Source organism: Physeter macrocephalus, chromosome 13 (assembly GCF_002837175.3).
Source record: "Physeter macrocephalus isolate SW-GA chromosome 13, ASM283717v5, whole genome shotgun sequence".
Classification (NCBI taxonomy): domain Eukaryota; kingdom Metazoa; phylum Chordata; class Mammalia; order Artiodactyla; family Physeteridae; genus Physeter; species Physeter macrocephalus.
The window spans coordinates 9,171,760-9,192,507 of NC_041226.1; the positions used below are offsets into that span (position 1 = coordinate 9,171,760).

General features: G+C 41.9%; 1 protein-coding gene across 5 annotated transcripts in view; it reads left to right on the forward strand.

The window, feature by feature from the left end:
- The window catches only part of FRY (FRY microtubule binding protein), a 342,122-nt gene that overhangs the window by 268,273 nt on the left and 53,101 nt on the right, over positions 1-20,748 (forward strand). For all 5 annotated transcript variants that reach the window (XM_055089601.1, XM_055089602.1, XM_055089603.1 and 2 more), the window contains 10 exons: positions 1,823-2,021; positions 3,448-3,569; positions 6,445-6,632; positions 7,658-7,752; positions 9,787-10,394; positions 11,308-11,405; positions 11,741-11,911; positions 15,868-16,008; positions 18,066-18,245; positions 19,975-20,136. In XM_055089601.1, the coding sequence (XP_054945576.1) occupies positions 1,823-2,021; positions 3,448-3,569; positions 6,445-6,632; positions 7,658-7,752; positions 9,787-10,394; positions 11,308-11,405; positions 11,741-11,911; positions 15,868-16,008; positions 18,066-18,245; positions 19,975-20,136 (1,964 nt within the window). The remainder of the gene's footprint in view (positions 1-1,822; positions 2,022-3,447; positions 3,570-6,444; positions 6,633-7,657; positions 7,753-9,786; positions 10,395-11,307; positions 11,406-11,740; positions 11,912-15,867; positions 16,009-18,065; positions 18,246-19,974; positions 20,137-20,748) is intronic.

A 20,748-nucleotide genomic window follows, 5' to 3' on the forward strand; every position in this document is an offset into this window, starting at 1 on the left:
GCCGCTCCGCGGCCTGTGGGATCTTCCCGGACCGGGGCACGAACCCGTGTCCCCTGCATCGGCAGGCGGACTCTTAACCACTGCGCCACCAGGGAAGCCCTGGGGCTACTTTTCTTTACCTCGTTATTTTGTACATCACATTGGCACTGGATATGGGCTGGCATTTCATAAGTCACCACGTACTTCTCTCATTACCTTGAAAAGGAAGGACCTTTTACGCACTCTCGTCCTGGGCCCTGTCTTGTCTTCTGACAGACGTTGCATATTTCTCTGGAAAACAAATCTGAAGTCATTAACTCTGAAATGTAAGGACTAGTGACCTCAGTTTAAGCTCTTTATTTTGAACCAAGCTACACCTAATTGAAAGTAATCCATCAATAGCCTCTCAGAGACACAAAACTCTCTTTACTATAGATGATGCTTAATTAAAAGATTCTGAAGACTCTGGCTGTTCTAGCTCCCCAAGGTAGGGATGTATTCCGTTAAGCACATGGCCTTAGAATAAGAAAATTGTAATCTCTGTTAAGTTGTATATCTCTGAATGCATCAGTTTTGTATTCACTATACCACTGATGTGGCATAAAATGGTTTAGAGTGGGGATTTACAAAAGCAAACCAAACACAATATACCGCAGGCAAGACCTGGTAAAATGATTGAATCTCTATATAGTACACATGGACTAGGTGTAAAACTTTGAGAAGTATCTTCTTTTTATAAACATTTGTTCATTATTTATTGAACACCCAGTTTCAACTATACTTGCCTTCAAATCCATACTAAAAACCTATGTGATAAAAATTATCGTCTTCATCTTATTGTAATAGGAAACTGAGGTACAGGGAAGTTACATGACTCCCTGAGATTACACATTAAATGGCAGAGATAATACTCAGACCCAGGGCTTCTTACTCCTAATTTAATATATCTGTCAGACACACCAGAACTATGTACTTTTTATAATTATTAAGTAGGAGAAAAGGAATGGTCGTGTGTATACATTTTCAAACCCACAACCTACCCAGAGATGTAGAATGCTAACTGTAGTATTTACTTATACCATATTTATTTTGCCTACCTTGAGACATATTTTATTAAAATATATTAATATACACACAGTATTCACAATTCTGGGTACAGTTACTCAAAACATTATGTATCATCTACTTATCACTGGTTAGTGTTGATATCCTCAAAAATGGTATCATTTCACGTATTTAAGTTGTCTATTACCCAAGAATAATTTACTAACAGCAGTTAGGTGCACATGCGCAGCGGAACTCTTCATCAACCTGTGCACGTGTGTGAGAACGCACATGCAGACACACACGCTTCTTTTGTAGAACGCGTCAATTAAAACACCAGAGTTGGGCTTCCCTGGTGGCGCAGTGGTTGAGAATCCGCCGGCCGATGCAGGGGACACGGGTTCGCGCCCCGGTCCGGGAGGATCCCACCTGCCACGGAGCGGCTGGGCCCGTGAGCCATGGCCGCTGAGCCTGCGCGTCCGGAGCCTGTGCTCCGCAACGGGAGAGGCCACAACGGTGAGAGGCCCGCGTACCGCAAAAAAAACCCCAAAAAACCAGAAAACACCAGAGTAGAAAATAGCAGATCGCCCTCTATTACCAAATGCACTCTCGTTTACACAGCAGTGCAACTAATCCGTAAGCAGGGAAAGAGTGTCAGTCTTATTTAATCATAGCCGTAGCCAAAATGAAGCATTTTTTCCCCCCGAAAATTAAATAACTACACACTTCTTTATGCGCACCTCCTGACCTCATTAGGTGCCCGGCCTGCAGATTCCACCTTGACCTTGTCTTCCACCAGGTGGCTTTGACTTCCTGAGAGAGGACCAGTCCTCCCCGGTGCCAGACTCGGGGCTGAGCTCCAGCTCCACCTCCTCCAGCATCAGTCTGGGAGACAGCAGTGGGAACCTCCCGCAGATGACCCAAGAGGTTGAAGATGTGGACGCAGCTGCTGAAACAGACGAGAAGGCAAACAAGCTCATTGAGTTTCTGACCACCAGGTAATGAGGGGTCAGGAGATGGGCTGCTGTTTTCAGGTCAGTCTTTTGGAAAAGAGACATCACTTTAAAACCACAGATGGAAAAGCAATCCTGGAGTTCTAGCAAAGTCTTCTCTCTTCTGAATTGTGTCTGCTGGAGTCCGTGTACAAGGCCGACACTGGTAGGCATTGTCACAGTTGAGGGGCAAGGAGATTTTGTGCATAAAGACCCTGCAGCAGATGGAGGCGGGAGAAGTAGCTCCCGGAGGTGAGCATGACTTTCACCATCTATTGGAGCTGCCGGGATCTGGGAGTTGAGACATGGCAAAGAGCATCACTCTGGAAACCAAAGATATTAGCCACGGTCAACCCAGTGGCAGCTGCAGAGAGGACAGCTGTCTGCTCCCGTAGTCCAAAGAGTCATTTCTAAATGGAATCCAGAAACCAGAAACAATAAGGACACGTGAAAGGAAAGGGATTAAACTAATACGAAATCAAAATCGAGAAAAACTGCGAGCGATCCTGTTTTTTGCAGGTCTTCTGGCTCTTCTAAGGAACAATTTAACTTGGAAGGCTTCCAAATCTCTAGTCCCCTGAGGTCCAGTATTTGTATAAACGCATGCTTACCTGTGACCTGGGACATGCTGACCTTCCTCAGTGAATTAAGTCCCGGAAGTCTAGTCTATATAAATATTTGTTATCTAGTATCTCACGTGATTTTTCTTTATTCAACTAATGCATCAAGTAATGCAAAAAATGAAGAGAGAGCATTTTTTTTTTCAATTAATGGTTTAGAGTATTCTGTGCACTCAACTCAATATAGAATTTAACATACAGGAAGCTCAGGGAGGGGCTGGTGATGCCTCCATACTGGGTACCTCCAAGACCTGACTGGTTTGTGGAGAAGAAAGGTGTTGTCACCACTCACTGCTGTCAGTGTTGGGAAGGGTGTTCTCTAAAATTCTCACCCCTGGATCCATCCCATTCTTACTGTAGAAAACCAAGTAGACAACAGAGGCTTGTATCTTCAAGTTGGTGCTACAGTATTTGGCAACCTAATGATGTGATCGTGATAAAGGCATTATCTCTGCAAATTCTAAGACATAGAAATTGAGTCTGTGTCTAAATCTATATTTTATTTAACATATTATATCATTTTGTTTAACAGACACTTACATAGCACCTACTATGTGCTAAATAAACACTGTCCTGGTGAATTGAGAGGTTTTAATTTTGTGGGTAAAACATAAGAAAAAGTGTGTCTCCATCAATTAGCTAGATCTGTTTTGAGTATGCTCTTAAGCTTTAGAAGACTGAAATTTACCACCAAATTAATATGTAAAATTTTAAAAAATGTATGTTGTACCTTTGGAGTTAGAACTGTGTATATGGTTTTAAAAATGGAAAATGATAGTTACATTTTTGACATTTTGTGTATTTTGTTGAAGGGCATTTGGTCCACTTTGGTGCCATGAGGACATCACACCCAAAAATCAGAATTCAAAGAGTGCTGAACAGCTCACTAATTTTCTACGTCATGTTGTATCCGTGTTTAGAGATTCCAAATCAGGTACTTCATCCTGTTTCTCCAAATCCCACTTTCAGCATTTTTCTATAATGGAGCTCATTCTCCCCATATAACCACACACTGTGTATGTATTTGTGTGTGGCGGTGGGGGATGTGGGGTGTGTGTGTGTGTGTGTGTGTGTGTGTGTGTGTAAAATCCTGCATTCGGAAGCCATAGCAAAGGAATATTCACAGAGGATACTGAAGCTTTTTCACATGTGCCTGAGTGATAGTTAATGTCACATATACTGATACTTGCATTATGCTCTATCAAATAATTTCCCCGATGTCTCTGTTCTCCTTGCTTCATTTACCTTACTAGAATTAAACTGTGCCTGTATTAATTTTATTTAAAGAAGGCCCTGAGAAAGAAGTCATAGTCACTGACTGTCAGACTCAACTGTGAAAATTGTCAGCCTTGCAAACTTTTTTTTTTTTTTTAAAGAATTTTGCGATAAAATGTTTTGGCTTTAAAAGTATTTGCTGGCAAGTCCTGTGCCAGTGACCACTCAATATTCTGAACACAGTCTGATTCTAATTTAGACAGTAGTACCGTCACAACATTTAAGCCCTTAGCTGCATTCCATTCAGATTCAGCTTGGCCTGGGCTGATATGTGTGTGAAATTTAAATTTGGTTCCTCAGCAGGATACAACAGCTATCCCTGCCTTTTTTCACACAGCAGGCTGGCCATAGTAAATAGGGCTCACCACCTCTCCTGGCTGCTCTGATAATTAGCACATTTCACAGTTTGAAACATTCCAGATTAGCCAGATCTCCTTCCATTATCAGAGTATACTTACTAAAAAACAAAAAATACTGTTAAACTGAAATGGGAAAGTTGTTCTAGGAATAGGATTGCCATTTCTTGTTTTGAGTTTCCCCTTTGGAATTTCTTTGAAATATTAAGACTGCTTTTATTGGTATTTCCCCCACTTAAAAGTCACTTAATAGCCTAAAGGAAGAAATTTATGATGCATGTGAACTCTTCATTTGTGTAACACTCTTGATTGTATGAAGATACTAAGAATGAGAAAACGTATGAATACCTTATATAGCGTATTCTCAGAGGGTATTTCAGGCTGCTTAGAATATTGTATGTCTTTTCACATCTTGCACGAGATATTTTTACCCACCTCAGTTTCCTTGTACATCGCTACTTTCTGCCTGTTTCCAATCCAGCACAATAAAATGTGTTCCTGGAAACACTTGTATTAGTCATGGTAGCATAGCTGCTATAACCCCCAAAGCTCAGAGACCTGACACAAGAGACTATTTCTGGATCACATAACAGTTCAATGTGGACATTTGGGAGACAGCCTTCCACCTGGTGCTTCAGGGACCCTCTGCCCTGTGGCCCTGTCATCCCCTAGGCTCGGAGGTCTCTGCTCAGCCCTCTGTGTCCGTGGGGCAGGTGAAGGAAGAGAGTGCTTGGAGGATTGCTCGGGACGAGTTTACAGTTCTAGCTTTGCATGTGACGTCCAGTGCTTCTTCCTACATTCCACTGGCCAGAACTCAGGCACGAGGTCACGCCTGATTTCAAGGAAGGCTGGGAAATGTACGTTCAGTGTGTAACAGGGAGTAAAGGAAACCTTTTTCTTTTCTCTGCCACCCATTAAATAGCTTTTCCCGAAGGACATGGTCTTAGTGGTGGGGGGACGGGGGAGGATCCTGCAAACCTGCTCGTATAGTTCCAGCAGCATGGGTTAAATAAGCTCTTGTCCATTGCCGGGGACCTAACCCCCATATATTAAATGGCTTAAGTAGAAAAATGTTTTGAAGAGCAAAATAAAGGTGTAAAAAACTATTTTGAAACGTCCGTTCATAGGTTGTGAACTGCCTATATGGGTTTAACCCTGTGTTTACTACCCTGAGTGTGTGTCTAAGTCCACCTCCCAGGACCCTTTGTTGACTCTGCAGGAACATTTTCTTACATGGTCTACACGTCCCTGGGGTGAGACAGCCAAGCAGCAGCTATAACAACAATAACACTGAATTTTCCCTCCTGGTCCTCATTCGTGAGACAATCAAATGTGCCACAGAGCCTCTAGACCACGGAGACAGCTCAAGTCGATGTTTTCATCATGTCCTGTGACTCTCGTGGCCTGATTTTCTCCCTGTAAAGAGGCACAGCAAGTGTAGGGTTTAGTGGCCCAGAATTCAGTCATGGACTTTCCCTTTTGCTTTCATTGCTGTCTGCTCACATGGTTTTCTGAGGACTGAGATTGCCTTCATGCTGGTGGAGGAACAAATATTCAGGTGAGAGTTTAAACGATGCCTGCCTTTGCAGTGCCTACACCTCCGTATCTGCATGTTTATGGACTATTCTGAAGAGCAAAGACTTTGGCCCAGGCCTTGGCTATGCTTCGCTTTCCTCTGCATACACAAGTCCTCCAAAAACTTGTTTCTAACAAATTCTCTTATGAAAACAGGAGTGAAAGTATTCTATGTAAAAAGTACAGAAGAACAATGTCAAACAATAGCAGCGTAATAAATAATAATACACTTGTGAGCACATATTATGTGTCAGAGACAGTACTAAGCCCTTTTAAAGTTGTTTGATTTTCACAACCCCTCTAAGGTAAATGCTACTATTCACAAGGTAAAGACAAGGAAGCAGGCTCACAGAGAATTAATTAGCTTCTTTCCCAGAGTCCCAAATCCCCCATTCAAAACTAGGACAACCTTGCTCCAAAGCTTCTGACTGTACTCCACTATGCCTCCTTAAGACTGATTCAGATTTGGGTTTTATTTTAAAATGGTTAATTTTTAAGTAAGTACCACCAGCGCTGTGCAGCTAGCCTGTTGTAAACGTGCGGATAACCGGTGTCCGAGGTTTGCAGAGGAGCGGCTGACCTGCTCCCACCCCTGTGCCCTAGGTTTCCACCTGGAGCAGCACCTGAGTGAAGTCGCTCTGCAGACAGCCCTCGCCAGCTCTTCCAGACACTATGCCGGCCGGTCCTTCCAGATATTCCGGGCCCTCAAACAGCCACTGTCAGCACACGCCTTGTCGGACCTTCTCTCGAGGCTGGTGGAGGTGATTGGAGAGCATGGAGATGAGATTCAGGTATGGAGGGAAAGTCCAGGAACTCACCCTTCTCTCAGCTCAAAGATGGGGTGTTAATAACTTCCTTTGAGCTTTCTTCCTCTCTCCAAGTATCCCAGCCATTTGGACATGTAAAATTTATTTTAAAATTCTAGAGGTTGACTTTTATTTTTACAAAAATCACTCCAGGAGGCATTGTTCTAGAAATTCAGTGGACACTTTTATTGAGCCAACAACTGAAATCCTGTGGTGACTCTGTGTTGTTTTGTCTTTAGTGATTTTATTTGGTGGGGGCTTAGGGAGTTGTCTTGTTTTATCTTTTCTACTAACAACCTAAGATGCAGTTGTGCAACCTGCCCACCCAGAGAAGGGATCGCTATTGTATCTGTGCAAAGCACCACACCTGTCTGTGTGGTTAGCCTTCCATAAACTGAGAAAAGGGAAAGAAATAGTGGGGAGAATAGATGCCACAGGAAGACCCTGTGGACTGGCGACCCCAGAGACCAGGGAGCTGGAAAGCCAGGGGCATTACAAGCTCTGTAGCTTGGGCCAAGCCCTTCTTTTCCACCAGAAATGTTCTGCATCTCAGAGGACCTGCACGCCTGTAGGCTTCAGTTTCTTTTCCTCCTCCTGGCCATTGGCAGTACACTATAAAATGCCCCTGGAACACAGCCCTTCTCCTACTTCGTCTCTTAATCTCTGGCTTTCAGATGTTGCCACTCTGTATTTCAGAGCCCACCATCCCCCTCAACAAGGGGCCATGCTTGCCCCTTGTCCCTCCCTGTTGGATTTCAAATGAGATTGATCTGTGGAAGACCTCACAGCTAGGGAAATAAATCTTCATGATTATCTGCTAACTCCTAAGCCATCTGAATTTCCTAAGTGGCCCTTAAAATTTGTGTGTAGCCTTTGTACATTAAAGTAACCATGACTGTCTAGCTTTCAATATTACCATTATTTGAATAGTTTGCTTTGATTAAAGTTATCTTCCGGAAGTTAACAATAGTTATAAGCAGTACAGAATGTTGTCTTTGCCTGTTTGGCAGGGTTATGTAATGGAAGCACTCCTTACCTTGGAAGCTGCTGTGGATAACTTGTCTGACTGCCTGAAGAACAGTGATCTCTTAACTGTATTATCTCGGTGAGAATCAGTTTAACTTCGTTTTGAAAATCAAATATGCTGTACTGAATATTTGGGAAATGCCTGGACTTTGGGCAGTGTCTAAAGAACAAATCCAGTTTTGGAAGTCTGTGTATGATCCAAGAAAGTATGTATGACATTTCCTTAAGTTAAAAAAAAAGAAGTTACAACACACACACACACACAAACACACACACACATGCACACAGTAGATAAGTATTTTAAAACATCAGCAAGATAGACAAATGTTATTTCTAAATAATACAAATATTAATCATTTTTCATTTCCTATTTCTTTATTTTTTCAAATTTTATGTAATTCTATTTATTACATTCTATTGAAACAAAGTATTTTATTTTTTAATTAAAAATTTTTTTTTTATTTTGGCTGGCTTCTCATCGTGGTGACTTCTCTGGTTGTGGAGCATGGGCTCTAAGCGCATGGGCTTCGGTAGTTGTGGCACGTGGGCTCAGTAGCTGTGGCGCACAGGCTCAGTAGTTGTGGCACATGGGCTTAGTTGCTCCGTGGCATGTGGGATATTCCTGGACCAGGGCTCGAACCCATGTCCCCTGCATTGGCAGGAGGATTCTTAACCACCGCACCACCGGGAAGTCCTATTATTTATTTTTGGCTGCATTGGGCCTTCGCTGCTGCGTGCGGGCTTTCTCTCGTTGCGAAGAGTGGGGGCTACTTTTCCTTGCGGTGTGTGGGCTTCTCATTGCGGTGGGCTCTCCTGTTGCAGAGCATGGGCTCTAGGTGCGCGAGCTTCAGTAGTTGTGGCACGTGGGCTCAGTAGTTGTGGCACATGGGCTCAGTCTGTCTGCAGCATGTGGTATCTTCCCAGGCCATGGATCAAACCCATGTCCCCTGCATTGGCAGGCAGATTCTTAACCACTGTGCCACCAGGGAAGCCCCAAAGTATTATTTTTTAAATGAATATATATGAAACACAACTGATCGATCACTATAAAAACAGTTGGAATAAATGTTGATCTTACTTGAAGAAATTTCTACCTTAGGATCTTTCTTTTTTTTAATTTTTCAATTCCTTTTGCTCCTGACAATGTTTAATAGCCCATTTCAAATCATTCACAATTTTGCATTCTGTTTGTGTAATTAAGCTCATCTTGCTTGAATTTCAGTCAGCAATGTTATATCACATTGAGCTTTGTTTCATTTTTAAGTTGAACATTTTTATGCATACATAATTTTAGTGTGATTACTAACATCATACATACTTATCTACAGAAACCTACAGATTAATCTAAACCAGTAAAAATTTAACAGGAATGTTCATAAAGAGTTCTATCTTTTCAGGCTGAAATAGATTTAGAAATCATTTTTCATAAACGTTTATAAGTGCAAAAATTTTCCTTTGACACAAACATTTACTTTTTTTTCCTAGATATTTCTTTATCTGTTCTTTTTATCAGTCAGTTAATGGAATATTAACATTTGTACCTATCAGGTACATTTTATTTTGTAATTACTCTTAACCAAATTCAAACAAAATAAATGAAAGATCAGTAAACTTTACAGACAACTGCTTAAATCTTTAACTTTTAATTTTATTTAATTTTTTTGAGGGGTACACGGCCTCTCACTGCTGCGGCCTCTCCCGTTGCGGAGCACAGGCTCCGGACGCGCAGGCTCAGCGGCCATGGCTCACGGGCCCGGCCGCTCCGCGGCGTGTGGGATCTTCCCAGACTGGGGAACGAACCTGTGTCCCCTGCATCGGCAGGCGGACTCTCAACCACAGTGCCACCAGGAAAGCCCTAACTTTTTGATAAGTGGAAATCAGTATTTGGTTTTGTTGGTGAGGGTGGTTCTGATTAAGTTTTGTTTTTCATAGCTTTATGTTTAAGAATAAGGAAACATATTCTTTCAGTTTAAGAATATGGAAAAATGAGTAGAAAGTAATATTTCCAAAGAATGATTTCCCTTCCTCATTGTTTGTTGATGGATCTTGAGAGGACTAGCCTTTCACTGAAATGTGTTGCCTTCCTATTGAACTTTTTAACTTTTATACCCAGCTCTTCATCACCAGACTTAAGCTCTAGCGCTAAACTAACAGCAAGCAGAAAGAGCACAGGACAACTCAATGTGAACCCTGGAATAGCCAGCGGCAGCACAGCAACTGCAGAGCGCAGCCGGCATCAAAGGAGCTTCTCTGTGCCCAAGAAGTTTGGTGTTGTCGACCGGTCCTCAGACCCACCTCGGAGTGCCACCCTGGACAGAATTCAGGCCTGTACCCAACAAGGCCTCTCCTCAAAAACCAGAAGCTCATCTTCCTTGAAGGACAGCCTCACAGACCCATCACACATAAACCATCCAACCAACCTGTTGGCCACCATCTTTTGGGTCACGGTGGCCTTGATGGAATCCGATTTTGAGTTTGAATACCTAATGGCCTTAAGGTTGTTGAACAGACTGCTGGCTCACATGCCACTCGATAAAGCTGAGAACCGAGAAAAACTGGAGAAACTCCAGGCACAGCTCAAGTGGGCGGACTTCTCAGGGTTGCAGCAGCTGCTCCTGAAGGGATTCACCTCCGTCACCACCACCGACCTTACCCTGCAGCTGTTCAGTTTGCTGACACCGGTGTCCAGAGTATCCATGGTGGACTCATCCCAAGCCATTGGTAAAGCCCACATCACTCACGCTCTTACGGTCTGGTCATGGTGGGACTCATGTTTAGTGTAATAAGATAATGTGGGCTTAGTACTTCTAACAATTCTGCTTAAAAATGGTTCTTTGGGAATACTTTGTTCTTTCTTTTAAAATTCTATATAAGTCTTAAAATTCTATATAAGTCTTAATTTTGTATATTGTAAGAGATATTTTTAAGGCAATAGCATAAAAGGGGTAGGAGTAATACATAAGACAGTAATCGTTTCTTTATGCTTTCCAGATCAAATTGCAGACAGTGTTGGTTTATTCCATTGCTGTTGTACAGACTTTTTTCCCTTTTTTCTTAACTCCTAAATCTTTTATTTTTCTAAGCCTTTCTTTTCCTCTTGAAAATTCCCTTGGTTCCCTATCGTTTTGAATTAAGCCAACAACAAACCAGATTTTTAATACCATGGCTTGTGGCCCAGAATTCTTTCCAGGAAGCCAAAGCGTAATACAGTGGAACTAAGCTACTCCTCATCATTTTAAAGAATCTTTCTGATTACATGAGTAAGACTTAAATTGATTGGCCTGTGTCTTCTCAAGCAGGTTTTCCTTAAAATACATTTTTGATAAAAATTCAAACTAGTGCTTCAGTTCATTTTAATCTGCTTTTTAAAATCTGTGCCAATCATTCTTATTTGCAACAGTCCGTAGCAAAACAGCCGCTGAACCTGCAAATTACAAATGTACTTCAGTGCCTCCTTTGAAACGGTGCCATTGCAGTCGTACATTTTTCCTGGATTTATGTTGGTTCAGATCAAAGCTGCTTCAAAAGGCTGCTTTTGCATCACCTCAGAATAAAATCTGTAATATGCCTTCCCGCTATTAATGGTTCAAATGCACCATATTCACTTGTCTCCATTGTATCTTCTCTAATCCAGGGTTTCCACTGAATGTCTTGTGTCTTCTGCCCCAGCTGATACAGCATTTTGAAAACCCCGGCCAGTTCTGTAAGGATATAGCCGAAAGGATTGCTCAGGTATGCCTTACAGTTTCACCCTCGGGCAGATCCAAGGCCTAATGGTGGACAGAGATTACCAGGCTCAGACAAGGTGCTGAGTTTCAAAAACCTGAAAACAATAACTGATATCACGAGTAATTCACATCTCTGGGTGGCTGATTTGCATTGTCATTTCATTATTGAGAAAACAATTGGAAAAAAATTGTGAAAATTAAATTACTAAGCGCCTCTGCAGCTACCCAGAAAATGTATCGATCAATTTTCCAGGCTGCTGGGGCTTATAGCAAAATTGCTGACGTTTCTTCCTATTCATCAGGCTATTTTATCCCTAATTGATTTTCTTCTTGTAAAAGGTTTGTTTGGAAGAGAAGAACCCCAAACTTTCCAATCTTGCACATGTCATGACTCTTTATAAAACACACAGCTACACGAGGGACTGTACCACGTGGGTCAACGTGGTCTGTCGATACCTTCACGAAGCATATGCTGACATTACCTTGAATATGGTTACCTACCTGGCAGAGGTAAGCTCTTCAATTAAGGATAAAATCTGTTATAGTTTCTATGGGTAAAATATGTATGTAAAACTGATAACAATAGCCTTAACTTATTGATCACCTGTTATCTACTGTCATAGATGCTGTGTGGAATCATTTAAAATCCTCACAACAACCCAGTGATGTAGGATTCTTTATTTTAACAAAAATTCCGAGGCTCAGCCGGGTTAAGTAATCTGGCACAAGTTTAAGGTGAAATGAGCTATAGCTGCCTCCAAAGCTTAAACTCCTTTTTACTACACTAATACCTGTCAGACATGGCAGAGATGAGGAGATTTTTTCTGCGTTATTCTGGATGTTCAAATCTTATTTAAGGATTATAGTGTGGCTTCTATGTTTAATGGTTGTTTGCTCTGAACTCATTAACAAAGCATATATTTTGGAAAAAAAACTTTTTATCTTCATCTTTTGTGTTTGTTTTTAAGACTGGGATGGGATTTTTGTCCTCATACCAGTGTGTTCCTAGCACATTCATTGCAAACCCCTACTCTGACTTCTGTGTACGCTGATGCTAGAAATACTTACCACTTTCGGCAAGTGAAGAAATGTATTCTTTAGCACCCCCAGACTCCAGCTAGTTTTGCTATACAAGGTCATGAAATCTATGAGGCAAGTGATTGATAGTATTACCTTGTTTTAGCATTTTCAGCGTTTGCTTTTCCTCCTGGATCTGTGTTCATTCCTCTTGCTGGGGCCTTTTCAGAAGTGATGAAGACAGTCCATTCTAATTTTTCTTGTATTATATCACCAATTTAGAATGCAGATAGGTTAAGAATCAACCATTTTTAGAAAGGCTCCATAAGGCTGAAAGCCTCTACCTAGAAAAAGGTAGCTGCTTCATCCACCAGCATGTATAGTTGACCCTGCAGGATTTTGATTTGCAACACAGATCAGCAATATTGGGCTGTATTCGCACTGTCAACAGCCGAGGATTATTTTGCTCTTTTCACACCCCCATCCCTGGCATTTAAAGAACCTTTCTTAAGTGCCACCCTACTGCTTTTGATAATCACCTTGGTCACATCTGTCCCTGCAAGAGTTACTAATCCAGCACACACATACCTTAGCACACAAGAAGAACCAGGATAAACAATGCAAACACCCTGCTTACCAAGGCAGCCAATGCCTGTTTTAAAACAAGGTGAACTGGGAGAGAGCAAGGAGGCAAAATTTGTTTGGTTCACTAGACATAAAAGTTTCAAAAATACAGATGGGCTGTGGTCTGTACATACGATGGAATATTATTCAGGTTTAAAAAGGAATGAAGTACTGACACATGCTACAACATAGATGAACCTTGAAAATATTATGCTAAGTGAAATCAGCCAGACACAAGAGGACAAATACATGATTCCACTTACATGAGGAACATAGAAGAGGCAAATTTATAGCCCTTGTTTTACAGTTATAGAGTTTCAGTTTGGGATGATGAACAAGTCCTGGAAATAAATAGTGGTCGTGGTTGCACAACAATGTGGGTGTACTTAATGCCGCTAAATTGTACACCTAGAAATAGTTAAAATGGTAAATTTTATATTATATGTATTTTACCACAATAAAAAAATAAATTAAAATGGATATCCTAATTTGTTCTATGCTGCCCTTATCAATAATTGTCACCAAAAATTTTATTATAAACTTACCTACTCACTACATATGATATAAATTAACTTCTATTTCAGTTAGTCCCATGTTCGTTCAGGTGTTGGCCAGGTACCTACGTATAATTTTAGGCAGCTGTGGTCACTGTTTCCATTGAACCTGCTGTGCTCACTTCACCCTAACTTTGTATGTGTGTATGTGTTGACATAGCTCACATCTTGTCACTTTCAATAACTGTGGAATTATATCGTTAACCATCTACCTTTTGTTGCTTGTATTCATAATTTTTTTAAAAAATAGTCCTTTGATGCAGACTTTTTATCAGATTATATTTAGCTCATTTTTCCTGATGGCATTTCCCAAAAAATCTATCCAGGTAAAGCTCCTGGATACATTTGGGAAAATGTGTGCATTTGGGAAATTGGTCTTCACAGAGATTTTCCCAGTTTACAATACTACAAACAATGTATAAATATTCAGGTTATCCCATATCCCCACTAAATTCTATCATTCCATTTATACATGTTTTCAGTTGAATATTTTTATTGGTACTTTAAAATTAATCTCTTTATGTATTTCCTTTCGAGTGAAGATATTCCTTTTTTCATACAATAGATTTGTGGAATTGTATATTTCCTCATCTGTTAACTGTTCAGTTATTTCTTTGGGCCACTTTTTAAAAAAAATTTATTTATTGTATTTTTGGCTGCGTTGGGTCTTCATTGCTGCGTGCGGGCTTCCTCCAGTTATGGCGAGCGGGGGCTACTCTTCGTTGCGGTGCGCGGGTTTCTCATTGCAGTGGCTTCTCTCGTTGCAGAGCACGGGCTCTAGGCGCACGGGCTTCAGTAGTTGTGGCACGCGGGCTCTATTTATTTCTATTTTATAGTAATTTTTTTTTTTTTTTTGCTGTACGCGGGCCTCTCACTGTTGTGGCCTCTCCCGTTGTGGAGCACAGGCTCCGGACGCGCAGGCTCAGCGGCCATGGCTCACGGGCCCAGCCGCTCCGCGGCATGTGGGATCTTCCTGGACCGGGGCGCAAACCCGTGTCCCCTGCATCGGCAGGCAGATTCTCAACTACTGCGCCACCAGGGAAGCCCATGGGCCACTTTTGATGTGGAATTTCAGCATTTATTTGAATCATTTCTATTAATTTTTAATTTTGAACAGTAACCTTTTTCATTATGTCTGTCACATCAGTTTTCTCATTATTTTGCTTTTCTTTTTTTTTTTTTTTTTTTTTTTTTTGCGGTACGCGGGCCTCTCACTGCTGTGGCCTCTCCCGTTGCGGAGCACAGGCTCCGGACGCGCAGGCTCAGCGGCCATGGCTCACGGGCCCAGCCGCTCCGCGGCATGTGGGATCTTCCCGGACCAGGGCACGAGCCCGTGTCCCCTGCATCGGCAGGCGGACTCTCAACCACTGCGCCACCAGGGAAGACCCTACTTTCCTTTTTGAAAATGTCATTTATTTTTTTTTCCCGCTGACTATAAAAGCAGTATGTGTTCAAAAATAATTATATTATCTAGGAAGAAACGCTATCAACATTTTGTTGGGTTTACTTCCAGCATTAATTCTATATAACACACCCATTCACATCAATGTTGACATCATCTATTATATAGAAATTATATAGCCTTCCTCTTTCACTTAATATTATCTGATATCCTTTACTATCTTTAAAAATGTCATTCTATTGACTGCATGATATTTCATCATACAATTTACCATAATTTATGTATCCATTTCCCTAGTGTTTGACATTTAAATTGCTTACAGAGCTTTCTTGTTTTGTGTGGGTTGTTTTTTTTTTAACCATTATAAATAATGCCTTGGTGAAATCTCTTACTTAAATCTTAGTATTTATCTCTAGGTTTGGAAAAGTCCCTAAAAGTGTAATTAGTATTTCAAAAGATATGAACCCTTTTAGCACTGTTGATCTCAATGCCAAATTATCCAATCTACATTTCCACTGATGTGTAAGAATACTCTTCTTATATCCTCACCAATACTATCATCAGTTTCTAATCTTTGCCAATTCGATAACTGATAAATGTATCTTTCGTTTTCATTTATATTTTTCAGTCATTAGTGGTGTTTGATGCTTTCCTTTTGAGGTTTATTTTGTTGCATTCCATTGTGTAATATTATATTTATATACTCAGACCTACCTGCGTTGCCTTTGATAATACCTCCATTTCTTCAGTAGTTAGGATTTTCTTTTCCCTCCTAAGGAAATGTGCAATCATAAAGGTACTCGGAAACCCCGGTGCTTCTGTGTGAAAATCTGGTGTCAAACTGACTCACTCTGTGCTTTTCCCCACAGCTGCTGGAGAAGGGCCTCCCCAGCATGCAGCAGCCGCTCCTGCAAGTGATCTACAGTCTGCTCAGCTACATGGACCTTTCTGTCGTTCCGGTAAAGCAGTTCAATGTGGAAGTTCTGAAAACCATTGAAAAATACGTGCAAGTGAGTATTTGAACCAGGATGTTTCCAGAAAGTCATTCCGGAAAGACTGAGGCTTTGCATAGAGCTTTCTTTGTACTTGGCCATAGAACTGTATGGGTGCCAAGCTGCACGTTCATTCATTGATATCCATAATGTGCTGAGAGCGGCTGAGACGGTGGCCGACCACACCCTGAGTGGTATCCTGAGGAAAAAGGCAGGACCAGGCCGCAGTGCGGTCCTGAGCCTTCAGAGGACACCTCTGCTTCTTGGGCTTCTTAGCTGGGTATTGAAAGCACACTCCTGGCTGGGAGGGCAGGGGCAGGGTCTCATTTGAGGGGTCCTATTTCAATGGAGAAGGAAGAAGCAACTTGCTTGTGCCTGGTTCTAGGCCAGGCGTTTCAAATGCGAACAGTTAGTTCAGAGGTTCAAATTGTCCCTTTAGAGTTGAAGGAATTAAGGTTAAGAAAGTGGCGTAAATGTACTTGAAAATACTCCAACAAACAAACGTAGTGTACTTGGTAAGTTTCAGAGTTCAAGGGCAAATGCTAGGTTTTTCTCTGGTTAAACTCATTGACTAAGGCATACAGTTTTAAACTTTTTTTTTATTCCATCCTCAGTTCACCAGTCACATTACTTGCAGAAAATTACTTAATGCTAAAAATGATTTTCAAGCTTTTTTTTTTTCGAGTGGCGTTGCTCCAGTAATAGTTGTACCATGTGGTAGGCATTCATTACCACTTTCTCACTTTACACTCATGAGAGACAGAGGGTCAGTTCACATCTTTCTACTAATCATGTGCCGCTAGTTTAAAAAAAAAGAGATTGTTTTATTAGGCTACCTATTCTTAGGCCTGTGGGCCATCCCTGGTACTCAAGATCTTATCTTGAATGGTGGCTAATTTCATATTCAAACCATGACCTCCCGTGTGCAGAATTTAACAGTGAAGGAAATGTGTTTTATTTCATGCACTTTATTCCAAGGCCTAGGCAAATAATAACTTTTATCATGCTAGTTTATCTGTGTTCAATATTTTTGTGGGAGAAGTACCTCAGTCGGCTTGGGGTTGTCAGGGATACAAAGAGGGTGAAACAAATGAGACTTACAGGAAGAGTAGGAGTTTGATAAGGCAATAAGGAGAGGAAGGGCATTCCAGGATGAGGGAATAGCATGAGGAAAGGCACAGAGGCTAAGAGACCTTGGCTGGTTTGGGCAACTCCAGGAGTCGCCTGGGGGAGATTACCCCTGCAGGCCTTGCTCAAGGAATGTGGACTCCACCTTGTCCACCAGATGGAGCCCTTGAAGGAGTTTAAGCGGGGAAGTGGCTTGAGCTGAAGATTCTAGAAAGATCACTGTAGCTGGAGTGGGTTTGATGATGGAGCCAAGGAGAGGCTGCAACTGGGGAAACCAGTTAAGAGGCCATTGAAGTAGTCCAGGCAGAAGCCAGAGAGGATTCAGCTGAGCCAGTGCCAACAGGAATGGAGGGGGGTGGGGGGATCAAGTTCTCAGGAGGGAGGGAAAGAGGGGAGGTAAGAATGGCACCCAGATTCCTGGGTTAGGTCATGAGGAAGATGTGGAGAAGAAGAGAAGAGGGCTGAGGGCAGAGATCAGATGTCCAGGAGCATATGGGGCAGGAAGAGCCAGAGAAGTAGGAGAAGGACCCAGGAAGCTTGGAAACTGGAGGTGGGAGAACCTTGAGAAAGAGTGAGTAGAAGTAGCATAAAATGCAATGAGGGTTGCTGCAGGGGAGGGGGGGCAGTTGTTTGTTTTCTGTTTTGTTTTGTTTTTCAAACTGAAGAAATACCTCATTAGCAAAAATGGTACCTTGTTATTTTAAACTTTTACTTATTTGAATGTGGACAACACGGGTCTTTTTTTATTCTTGTTTCCTAAATGTAGCTCCTCTTATGCATAAATTATCTTTTTATGTCATTTGCCTTTTACTTATCACAGAATTTCCCGCACTGTTTTAAATCAATGAGTTCTGACCGAGGTCATTAGAAGTTTCGGTAGCTAGCGGCATATTAGTGTTGTTGTTTTTTTAATTATTTTTACCCATTGACTGTTTTATTTCCTTCAGAGCGTCCACTGGAGAGAAGCTTTGAATATCTTGAAGCTAGTAGTTTCTCGATCTGCCAGCCTAGTTTTACCTTCCTACCAACACAGTGACCTTTCAAAGATAGAAATACATCGAGTATGGACCAGTGCGTCTAAGGAATTACCTGGGAAAACCCTGGACTTTCACTTTGATATTTCAGAGGTATGTTAACTGCTTGTGTAAATTTAGCATGAATACATAGTGGCAAAGGTCAGAACTAGTTGCCTGGAGAAGGGGAGACTTATTTTACAGTATGTCAAGTGAAAGCTCCTAAGGCCTAAATTAGGTTCAACGCATTGTCCTATTCACGGCAGCTCTTCTCTGGCAGCTTTTAAAAATAGAAGCTAGCCTCAGTTATATAAAAATGATTTCCCCAAAAAAGATAACTTTAAAATGGAATGATCTTAAGCATTTTAAACCGTGACCTTCACTCATTCTTTATCTGACAGCTGTCACGCCTTATCTTGTATCTGAAACCTTGTTTCCTGAACTGCAGCCAAACCAGCGGATGCCTGAGATTTACAGGAATACGGAATCTGCCTTTATGGTCACTTCCCCAAGCCACACTGCTTTTTAAACCAGTCTAACTATCTAAATTCTTGCCTTGAGGGAGATGGGTGTAAGGGGGGAAGAGACTTATAAACTAAGGAGTTAGGAAGAGAAGAAGACAGAAAATAGTCAGGCTTACCTGCTGGTCCATGAACAAACTTTTGGGAGGCCTGTACTTAACTATTTCAGTCTAAGATGTAAAAATACATTTGCTTTCCTGTCTCCTTTGCCCCATGACCCGTAAACCCCCCAAAGCAGAAACAACGGCCTGTCCACTTTGTAAGCAGGGTCTGTACAGTGTCTGATGCGTGTTAGGTACTTCATAAATGTTCTTCAACATGGCTGAATGGGTTCATTCACTAAAGGAATAAACGAGATCTGCTTACATGGAACTTATTCTGTTAATTAGGTTGTAGCTAGATTGGGTTTTTTCACACAGTAGTCTCACTGACCGTTCATCATTTCAATACTCAGGATGAGATGCTGTTGTGCTACCATTGTGATATTTAGTATGTATATGATATTAAGGTATCAGCTCAGTATTTTTCAATTTTTAACATTTTTTTTTTTTACATTGCTGGGGGTGGGGGAAGCTTACTCTTTGACTTAAGTTTACTCTGTCCAAAGAGGTACAGAAAACCTGTAGCCAGTCAGCTGCATGCCCCGGAGACCCAGCTGCTCCAGAAAGATGTGCCTTGAGAGTCAGGTGGAGAATTACCAGCCAGTGTCTGCCGTCTCTGAACGTAGGCCTGCGAACAGGTTTCTGCAGAGACCTCCCTGGGGCTAAAGGTTGGGAGGTGCTGCCTACCCAGCCACCACACTCCAGGACTCTCAGGAAGTGAAATTTCTGAAGTGTTGTCAAGAACCTGGCCCTGACCTCATTCATTAAAATAATTGAAAAGATATAAATAATTTAAATAAATTTTTAAATAATTGAGAGTGTATCAAGACTGGTGATTACAGGCTGGGATGAGGGGAAGGAATTTTGGTCTTGTTTTAACTATAAAGAAAGTCTTTCAAGCTTAAACATCTGGAAACTATTTTGCTTTCCTGCATGTCTTCCTTCTTACCTTTATAATCATTTCTAAAGTGTGTTTAAGAACAATCAGTTGGATTTGTTTTCAGCTGCTAAAGAGGGTGGGAAAGTGTTGGAGATGCAAAATGATCTGGAATATGTATTTGAACATAAGGACAGTGAGCCTCCTTGTAACGCTGAACTGCTCTAATCTAAGTTTTAATCAGATAAGCAGTTCTTGGTGGCTGCTGGGATAGAGCGATCCATATGCCCCAGAAGTATGCATGAGATAGAAGAACGTGTGCTTCTCTATTCTTTTTTCTCAAGACGCCCATCATCGGCCGGCGATACGATGAACTGCAGAACTCTTCCGGGCGTGATGGGAAGCCCAGGGCCATGGCCGTCACCCGGAGTGCATCCTCCACCTCATCAGGCTCCAACTCCAATGTCCTTGTTCCTGTAAGCTGGAAAAGGCCCCAGTATTCTCAGGTAAAGAGTCCTCGACTCCCAGGATTGGAAGGGAGCTTAGGGGACCTATTGAACCCAACTGTGATACGGGATTCCTGTCTCCACCATCCCAGTATTTCCCGTCTGGGCATCGACACTTCAGTGATGTTGGTCTCCGGTACTCTGTATCCCGAGGGAACCCGTTTTATCTTTGAACAGTTCATTACATTGAGTTGAAGTCTGACACTCTATTGCTTCTCCTCATTGGTCCTAGTTCTCTTAAGGCTTAGAAAATGCAATTGGATCTGTCTTTCACATGGCAGCCCTTCAAACACTTGAAGAAACCCTCCCCGCTCTGCCACCTACCCAAATCAGTCCTCTTTTCTCCAAGTAATACATCCTTAGTTCTCCTAACCAGTCCTGCATAACAGGGCCACACCCCAGTGACCATTCTGGCTGCAGTCCTACGAGCCTGCCCTCCAGTCAGTGGGCTCCATGCACACCTGACCCTGCGGAGCACGGTGGGCGGCCAGATCTCTCTGTGGTTCTGTTATCTGTGTTCACTTTCTGGGTGACTGCATCACAGCATTGATGTCATTGGACTTACCGTCAAGTGAAACCCATGCATTATTTGGGGCTCTTTTGGTGACATGT